The 9,468-nt window shown below is 36.5% G+C and overlaps 1 protein-coding gene across 4 annotated transcripts; it reads left to right on the top strand.

Annotated features, from left to right (window-relative positions):
• The first annotated feature begins 1,071 nt into the window (after positions 1–1,071).
• Positions 1,072–5,304, top strand: LOC114179893 (SUPPRESSOR OF GAMMA RESPONSE 1-like). 4 transcript variants are annotated; one of them, XM_028066402.2, is made up of 6 exons: positions 1,072–1,244; positions 2,543–2,675; positions 2,912–3,098; positions 3,653–4,152; positions 4,477–4,731; positions 4,843–5,304. In XM_028066402.2, exons 1-6 carry the CDS (start codon positions 1,210–1,212, stop codon positions 4,996–4,998), a joined length of 1,266 nt encoding a protein of 421 aa, XP_027922203.1. In that variant the 5' UTR covers positions 1,072–1,209; the 3' UTR covers positions 4,999–5,304. The 4 variants fall into 4 exon arrangements, with proteins under 4 accessions (XP_027922203.1, XP_027922186.1, XP_027922212.1 ...); XM_028066385.2 differs by having other exon boundaries at positions 4,435–4,731; XM_028066411.2 differs by having other exon boundaries at positions 4,435–4,731; positions 4,817–5,304.
• The last annotated feature ends 4,164 nt before the right edge of the window (positions 5,305–9,468 follow it).

Genomic DNA, 9,468 nt, shown 5'->3' with positions numbered 1-9,468 from the left:
AAGGGGTTATGGGCCCCAAAATTTTTAAATTTTTTAAAAAATATATCCAAAATTTTCTAATTTTCTTTAAAAATATGTAATTATAAATTCTAAAAAAAATATATAATATATTATATTGATATGAAAATTAATTAAATAGACTTTTAATAAATAATAAAATATAAAATATACAATTAAATATAATAAAAAAAAATATTGAGATATTTTTTATATTTTCTTTTGTCATCTTTTAAGTCTTTCTCATATTTTACTCATCTTTCACATTTGTATGTTTTCTTTTATTTTGTTTCTTTAAATGGAAGTTTGACACAACTTTTTTCTTTTTATTCTTATTTTTTCATGTGTTCTCTTGATTTTTTAAGATAAAAATGTAATTCTCTCTTATTTTTTAATATTGAAATATTAGTTTAAAAATTAATATTTTTTTAATCTCATAATTTTTTTGTATATTTATATTTTTATAAATATAGAAGGAAAAGTTATATAAAATATGTTTTTTTATAACCTTTTTTAGTTTTTGCTTGATTATCATATAATTTTTTTAATTGTTGTCTCTCAATTTTTGATTAAATTTTAATAAATTATTTTTAGTCTTAAATTTTTTTAAATAAATATATTGATGAAAAATAAAATATTATATTCATTTTTTTAAAGTGAGTAAAGGAAAAATATTTATAAAGATGGAAACAAAATAGATTTATTTTTTTACATTTTCAAATATGATAATAAGATTTAATGATCCAATTAGATGAATCATTTTTTAATATTTGAAGAATTATAGATTAGAGTTTCATATTAATTCTTTAAAACTTAACAACAATAAGACATTCTCAAATATAAAAATATCCAATAAATAAAAAAGTAAAATAGAAAAAATTAAAAAAATTTATTTAAAATAGATTATACATCTCGTACGACTTAAAAACCGTAACTTTTCTAAATAAAATTTCAATACTTAATTATATATATCTTTATTAAATTAATAACAATTATTAAATATATAAATTTTAAATATATTATTTTTTTCCTTTTAAATATTTTGGTGAAGATCCTGTACGGGGCATAGGTTCGGACACCCAGCCTCTTCCATACCAATTCCAACATATGCCTTAGTGTAATTTCCCGCTCACTTACGCTGTCGCTTTCGCCTTGCCGACTGAGAACAGCAAAAAAGTTGTTCTAGTCGAATACGCTGGAGGTGCCTATTGCATGTGTTTTTTGTTCTTCTTCGATACAATGGCTAGGTGAGTTCAGAATAAGTGATTCTTAACACTGCCAGCAAAAGATTTCGTTTTGAAGTTGGATAGATACGTTTTGTTTCAAAAAGCTGCTTCCTTTCTTTTTTTCTTATGTGGGTGTGACGGTTGAGTTTTGAGGAAAAAGAGATTCTGTGCAGTATAGGGTATGCCAAGGTTTCTTTTTTTTTTTTTTGTGTCCTCTGGGGTTGATGATGGCCAACGATGAATGTGGATGTTTTTTTTTTTTTTCATGTTTTGAAATTATTGTTTGTTGTGATATTCCCATTTGTGGCTTCTGTGTGATAATGGGGCGGTGTCTTGCGTTCTTGCAATGTGCGAAGGTTAAAAGTTAGGAAGTGCTGCACAAGGATTTGATATTCTTTTGGGAGTTTGAAATACACCCATTAATAGTAGTGAATGTTTCAATGAAGCAGTGTGGAGACTTGCTGGGGCTTCATAGTTACTTATGTCAGTCAGTGAAATTACAGGGGTAAACTGTAATAGAAGTTGTGATGAATATGGACAATGAGTGAAATTGGTTTGCATCACATGATATTGATAATCCTTGAAAGAAACTACATTTTGAGCTTTGAAGTTGTTTTTATTGTTTTTTGCCTTTCGATCCTCAAATAAGCCTCTTGTTAAAACAGTTTTTTCTAGAGGGAATATGAAGAGTGAAATCTACATTACGTTCTATTGAATGTTATGTCTGTCATGCGTCAGGAGCAGGATTTCTTCCCTATTGGGTGATAAGGTATAAACAATCCTTGGTTGCGGATTGGGTGGGAAAAAATATTTCTTCTGCTTATGATTTTATTTAATGTCGTTGTACTACGTAACATTACTCATCTTCACCTTGCCCTTGCATGTCTATTTTCTGTTTTTGGCTCATAACACTTTACCAATGCATTGTGTTTTGTTCCCGCGATTCCCTCATATTCTGTTACTTCTTGCATGATTTTCTTTGTTTATCCATGGTTGGTATTCAGAATATGAAATTGACATTCTTAAATAACTGAGTGTTTTGTCTTTCAATGATAGAAGGAATCAGGTTCATCCACCTATGCACGAATTATGTGAGTCCTTTCAATGATGAAATGTTGATGTCGTAATAGTTTATGTCCGCATACCTGCTACGGTTCCTCAACAAAGAACCTTTTAGGGCTTGCTGATTGATTTTTGTTTTCTAGCTGGCATTTTTTATCTGTATCCAGTTAATGTGTTAAAATTTCTTCATCTATTTTTGTTTGTTGGTTATGGAGTGAAGTGATTACATAGAATACATTTGTTAATTTGTTCTGCAGGAGCTGGCTTATTGACGTTGGAGGATTTGCAAAGAAAGTGAAGAACACTACTCTATCTTCAGCCGATCAAATCAAGGATTGTGGGGCATATCGAGAATGTCCTAACTGTCATTATCGTATTGATAACAGTGATGTATGTGTGATGGAATTCAGAATTATATTCATAGCTTACTCAAATTGAAACATGCACTATTAATACAGTATTAGAAGCAACCTTTGCTCTTCATGTTACTACTGATTTCAGTATGAAATGTGCTTGTGAAACAGTTTGCATACTTTACTTCTGTACCTGGATTAAATTATTGAAAAAGCTTAGCACGAGTTTGAATGATAGCAGATGTTTCATTACGAATATTTTTCTGCATACAGGTTTCTAGTGAGTGGCCAGGCTTTCCTCTTGGTGTTAAGTTTGATCCTTCTGATGTAGAACTCTTGGAACATTTAGCAGGAAAATGTGGTGTTGGAAACACACAGCCAGATATGTTTATCAACGAGTTCATCTCAACTCTTGAAGGAGACCAAGGTATTTGCTGCACTCATCCAGAAAATCTTCAAGGTAAGAATTCTCTGACCCTTTACCTTTCAATTCAAATATATAAACTTTTGCACTCTTTCCGTTATACTTGATTGATAAATGAACTGGTAAAATAAAGTCACCTGTCATACCAGAAAAGTACGTGGAAGGAAGACTGATCAAATACTTTCTTACCTGTGTAAGTGACAAGGGATGCCCCTTGTGGAATGGAGTATGTAGATATATCATTGAATGACCCGCTAATTTAATTAGAATTCTTTCTGCACCTCAGAATTCAATTCAATTTTCTTAAAATTTTACTTTTGAAAAGGTTAAATAAAGCAGAATATTATCCATAATGTTAAAAGTTTAAGTTCATCAAATCTCAATATCCCCCTTTAGATCTGATCCTAATCAAGATTCAAGCCATGCTAATTGATAGATATGTTTAATACTTCAGTGATAGGGGTTGAAGGAAGGCAACCTTCTTTGATTGCCAAAAACATTAGTTACTGCTATTCATGATTATCTTTTTATTATAATTTAATCCCTAAAGGTTTTGGCTATTGTCAAATTTTGTCTCTTTGTTTCTTCAGGTGCTAAAAAAGATGGGAGTTATTTCCATTTCTTTCACAAGACAATAAATGCTTATGCAACTGGTCAAAGAAAGCGTAGAAAGATTCATCATCAACAGGGTTTGACTGAAGAACATTGGCATTGGCACAAGACAGGTAGGACGAAAGCTATAATACAAAATGGAATGTGCAAAGGCTTTAAGAAAATCATGGTTCTTCATGTAAGATCTAAGAGTGGGTCCAAACCCTTCAAATCCAACTGGGTAATGCATCAGTATCATCTAGGGACGGAAGAAGAAGAAAAGGAAGGTGAGTATGTGGTTTCTAAAATTTTTTATCAACAGCAAAAGCAAACTGAGAACAATGAGGACAATCCAATGGTTGAAGTTCCTGACAATATAGTGTCAAGAACCAGTCCAAGGACTCCAAAACCAAATCCTCCCCATCCACCACCTCGTGTAGGAAACTCTGTTGATTGTGATGATTGTATCTATGAAACTATACGTCTGCCTTCTGGCCAGGTGAGTAAACTATATTTGATGCATATTAGTTAAATATGATTATTAGTTTCACTATATGGTTAATTATCTTTTAGAAAAATCAAACGGAAAAGAGTAATCAAGCATAATATTACCAGTGAAAACAGCCAGCATAAAACAGTTTTCCGTGTCTTGATTTTCTGTGAAGTTTGTTCTAATTCTAGTGAGTAATGAGTACATAACTTGTGCAACAATTTTACTATTTTTTTACCGTCTACCTTTGGCTTACTAAAATTCACTTTTTTTTTCTTTTTGACGAACTAGACAATTCTTGGAGAATCACATGCCCCTATATCTGATGTTCAGGACCTAGACAATTCTGCATGTTTACCTGGCGAATCACAAGCTGAGGAACACACTGAATATGATGGCTTGGACGACATATTATTGTGCAAGGAAATCTTAGACTCTTCTGCTCTGTTAAATGATTCTGGATTGGACTCCAGCAATCTCTATGACTTAGCATTCTATGATAACCAAATAGCTAGAAATGATAACGAATCTTGTGGAATATCTGTCCTGGATACGCTGGAATTAGACACTCCGGACTTTGATCATTCTGTAAGCATCTTATTCCCCTTGTTGACTCTACTTTTTATTTAGAGTTCTGCAACTTTCTAACATACTGTCATTTTCATTGTGTCAGAATTTGAATTTTTATTCTCAATACAGATTATGAAGTTGATGGGCATTCTTCAATTGAGTGGATGGGCAGATTATGAAGTCTTTTTGGTACTAAATCGAGAAGTTGTTTCACTCAATTGCACCCTTTGTTTCTTTCATCTTCAATTGCAGTGGTTTTTCCTCTTTCGGATGCCGCAAATATAGGGCATCAAGTTTGTTTTCATCATGTGAAAATGCTTTTGTCCTTGTGAGCCGAAACGATACTGCCTTTGGTTACGAAACTCAAACCTTTTTTGTCAAATCATGTAGTTAAAGCTCAATCTAGCTAGAGCTGGACTTTTGGCCTTCATGTGGGGGTTATTTGTGTGAATCTTGTTTTGAGGTGTATTTATCCGAAATGTTGTATTCGACTCTGAACTATATTTAGTAGATGTGAAGATGATAGCGGCCCAATTGGAATATTGTGAACATATAATTAATACCTACATTAGTTTCCTGTATATGAACAAATATGCTCTGCAGTAAAGAGAGATCTGCTTAAACTTATTTATTGGACACATGGTGATGTCCGCATTATGGTAATAAACTAGAAGACTTGTGCTAGAAAATACTAACTCTTGCCAATAACTTAGTCGTGTTCTTAATTAACCTGGAGAAATATGTTAAAAATACAGTCTGAGTGCACGGGAAGTGATTTATTTGAATTAGTAAAGTTTTTCGTAAACAAAATGATTATTTTATTGAATTTGAATTTATTTTTGTTGAAATTTGAGATGTTATTTAATGTTTTCAATTTCCAAGAGAAGCAAACATGGAATGTAAGCAAGAATAATAGTGAGACATAAGGGATAACAACACATGATTTATACTAGAAAAAAAAATGTCTAATTCAATCACTTTAACCCAAGTCAAACTACAACGATGAGTTCATCATGAGTAGAGAACCCTTGCTCCAAAAAGACTTAACTTTTTTATTTTGTATTTATTGGACTTAAAATTAGGATACACTTTTATTTTATGTTTTTACAATTAGTAAATTGTGGAATAATTATTTAGTGGGTTCATTGAAACCTAATTACATAATTTTTCAGTTAAGAAAAGATGGCTTAAGGTCTAAGAAAAAATAGTATTAATATACTTTTATTAAATTAAGGATTAAATATGTTTTTAGTCCTTTAACTTTCAGTAAATTTTGGAATTAGTCCATTTCGAAATTTTGGATCAATTTAGTTCTTCATCTTTCGAAATACGTGAGTTTAGTCCTTTTGATCAAATTTTGTTAGGTTTATTTAATGTTTCGTACGCATTTCAGGATTGTATTTGGGTTGTTTATATTGTTTGACACATTTTTGCTTTAATGTTTAGTCAAATACTATTATGAAACGTGCTTGAAATGTCAAATAAACTTGAAAAAATTTGATTAAAAGGACTAAATCTACGTATTTCGAAAAATGAAGGACTAAATTGGTCCAAAATTTTGAAATGGGCTAATTCCACAATTTACTGAAAGTTAAGGGACCAAAAACATATTTAACCTTTAAATTAATTATAAAATTATTTTTATGAATAAAATTTAGTTAAATTATTATGAGCGACTCTTAATTTATGGTACTGAAAATAATATTTAATGAGATAACAACTTTTCTCATTAAACAAACCAACCATATTGAGCGACCACCTGGCTCCCGCATCGCCCTGTCAGGCGAGGATCTAGACCCCAGAGTAGGCCGGGATGTTCATCTCGAACCAGTTAAGGAGACCTCCCCTCTAGAGCTTCCCAATGGCCATTCTATCAACCTAGGCACTGGTTTGAACTCCGACGAGCGTGCCATCATCACACCCATCCTCACCAGCAACACAAACCTTTTCGCCTGGTCAGTCGCTGACCTACCTGGGGTGGACCCTCTAGTGGCATCCCACAAACTATCCATCTACAAATAAGCTCGCTATGTATCCCAGAAAAAATGCAAACTTGGCGAAGAGCACCGACTAGCAGCTAAGGTTGAAGTCGACAAGTTACTGAACGCAAGATTCATAGAAGAAGCTCAGTACACCACTTGGCTTTCTAATGTAGTCTTTGTGAAGAAAGCCAATGGCAAATGGCAGATGTGTGTAGACTACACGGATCTGAACAAGGCTTGCCCTCGCGATGTCTACCCCTTACCCAACATCGATCGACTTGTTGATGGTGCGGCAGGGAATAAGGTGCTTAGTTTTTTGGATGCATATTCCGGGTACAACCAAATCCCCATGGCCGTATCTGACATGCACAAAACCGCCTTCATCACGGACGATGCCAACTACTTCTATAGGGTTATGCCTTTTGGTCTCAAGAACGCTGGAGCAACCTACCAACGGCTGATGGACAAGGTTTTCAGTCATCTAATGGGACAATGTGTCGAAGTATATGTTGACGACATGGTTGTCAAGTCTCCAAGCCACCACCAACACGCCAAGGATCTACCGGCGGTCTTCTCTGCGCTGCGCCAATACAACCTTCGCCTCAACCCAAACAAGTGTGTATTCGGCGTCGACCAGGGTAAATTCCTTGGTTTTATGTTAACCCAGCGCGGCATAGAAGCCAATCCCGAAAAATGCAAGGCCATCATCGAGATGCGTAGTCTTACTACCATCAAGGAGGTCCAATGTCTCATAGGCCGCCTCACAGCCATTTCCCGCTTCCTACCCAAACTGGCCGAACAAACCCAACCCATAGTCCAACTCCTAAAGAAATCCACCCGGTTCACGTGGACTGATGATTGTGAACAAATCTTCCAAAGACTGAAAACAACCCTAACCTCCCCACCTATCCTCCACAAGCCGGACACCCGTCAACCCCTCCTCGTATACATCACAGCCACTGACCACACCGTTAGCGTCGCGCTCGTTCAAGAAACAGAAGGCACGCAACACCCTGTCTATTTTGTTAGCAGAACGTTGCAGGATCCTAAAACCAGATATCAAATGGTGGAGAAGTTGGCCCTATCATTGGTCCACGAAGCCCGCCGCCTACGCCCATACTTCCAAAACCATAGCATCACCGTTAAAACCGACTACCCAATCCAAAAGATATTGCAAAAACCAGATCTAGCCGGACGAATATCATCATGGGCCGTTGAGCTGTCAGAATTCAACATCCTCTATGAACCCCATGGCCCCATTAAAGCCCAGTGTCTCTTAGACTTCGTCAACGACCTCAAGCACACACCCACAGAGGACCATGTAGATGGTTCCTCAAATCCAAAAGGTGCCGGCGCTGGCATCGTGTTAGAAGGCCTTAACGACATCCTCATCGAAAAATCCCTTCACTTTTCCTTCAAAACATCAAATAACCAAGCCGAATATGAAGCTATCCTCGCCGGCCTTTCCCTAGCCCGCGAGGTAGGTGTCAAGATGTTAACGTGCAAAACCGACTCCAAGCTCACTGTAGGCCACCTAAATGACGAGTTCCAGATTAAAGACCCGATCCTTCTACAGTATTACCATCTGGTCCGTGCAGTCATTCAATCCGTCTTTGAATGAGTCCGCATCGAACACATCCCAAGGACCGACAACATCAGAGTCGACATCCTCTCCAAATTGGCCATCACCAAGTTAAAAAGCCGTCACCGATCCCTATTACAACAAACATTATCTACGCCCTCCATCACACATACCTGTCAAAACCTAACCCACGCCCCAACTAACAACATCAACCCCTCCCAAAGCCATAACTGGACCACCCCCTATATCCAATACCTCAAAACCGGTAACCCCCCTCAAGATGCGGACAAAACTTGGCTGGCTAAGGCCGCCAGGTACACCATGATAGGCGATGACCTCTACAAATGCGGATACGGCCAACCCCTCCTTAAATGTGTCACGACAGAACAAGCACAATATATTATTAAAGAGCTACACGAAGGCATTTGTGGCTATCATTCCGGCGCACGTACCATGGCTACCAGAGTTCTTAGAGCCGGATACTTCTGGCCGACTATAGAAGCAGACTGCCAGGATTATGTCAGAAAGTGCAAACCATGTCAGAAACATGGCAACCTTATCCACCAGAAACAAGAATAACTACACCACATACTATCCCCATGGCCATTCGCTAAGTGGGGAATGGATATTCTCGGCCCCTTCTCACCCGGCAAAGGCAGGTGAAATTCCTAATTGTAGCCGTCGACTACTTCACCAAATGGATAGAAGCCAAACCGCTAACCACCATCACGGCTCAGAAAGTTCAGCAATTTGTTTGGAAAGATATTATATGCAGATATGGTGTTCCACACACCATCATCACAGACAATGGCCGACAATTTATAGATAAAGAGCTAGCCAAGTTCTACACTGGCCTGGGCATCAAACACATCACAAGTTCTGTAGAACATCCACAAACAAATGGACAAGCAGAGGCGACAAATAAAGTTATCCTAGTGGAGCTACGCAAGAGATTAGATACCGCCAAAGGCCGATGGCCCGAAGAGTTAGTAGAAGTGCTATGGGCTTACAGGTGCACCCCTCAATCATCAACAAACGAATCCCCATTCAGCCTAGTTTACGGTGCAGACGCCATGATATCGGTTGAAATTAGCGAACCATCCCTATGCCGAGAACTATACGACCCAACCCACAACCACCAAAACATGGCTATGCATCTCGACCTCCTACCTGAACTCAGAGAAAAAGCCC

This window comes from Vigna unguiculata, chromosome 1 (genome assembly GCF_037176805.1).
Source record: "Vigna unguiculata cultivar grain cowpea cultivar isolate G323 ecotype 2 chromosome 1, ASM3717680v1, whole genome shotgun sequence".
Lineage (NCBI taxonomy): Eukaryota > Viridiplantae > Streptophyta > Magnoliopsida > Fabales > Fabaceae > Vigna > Vigna unguiculata.
Note: the sequence above shows the minus strand (reverse complement) of the source record. Positions and strands in the feature narration are given on the sequence as shown.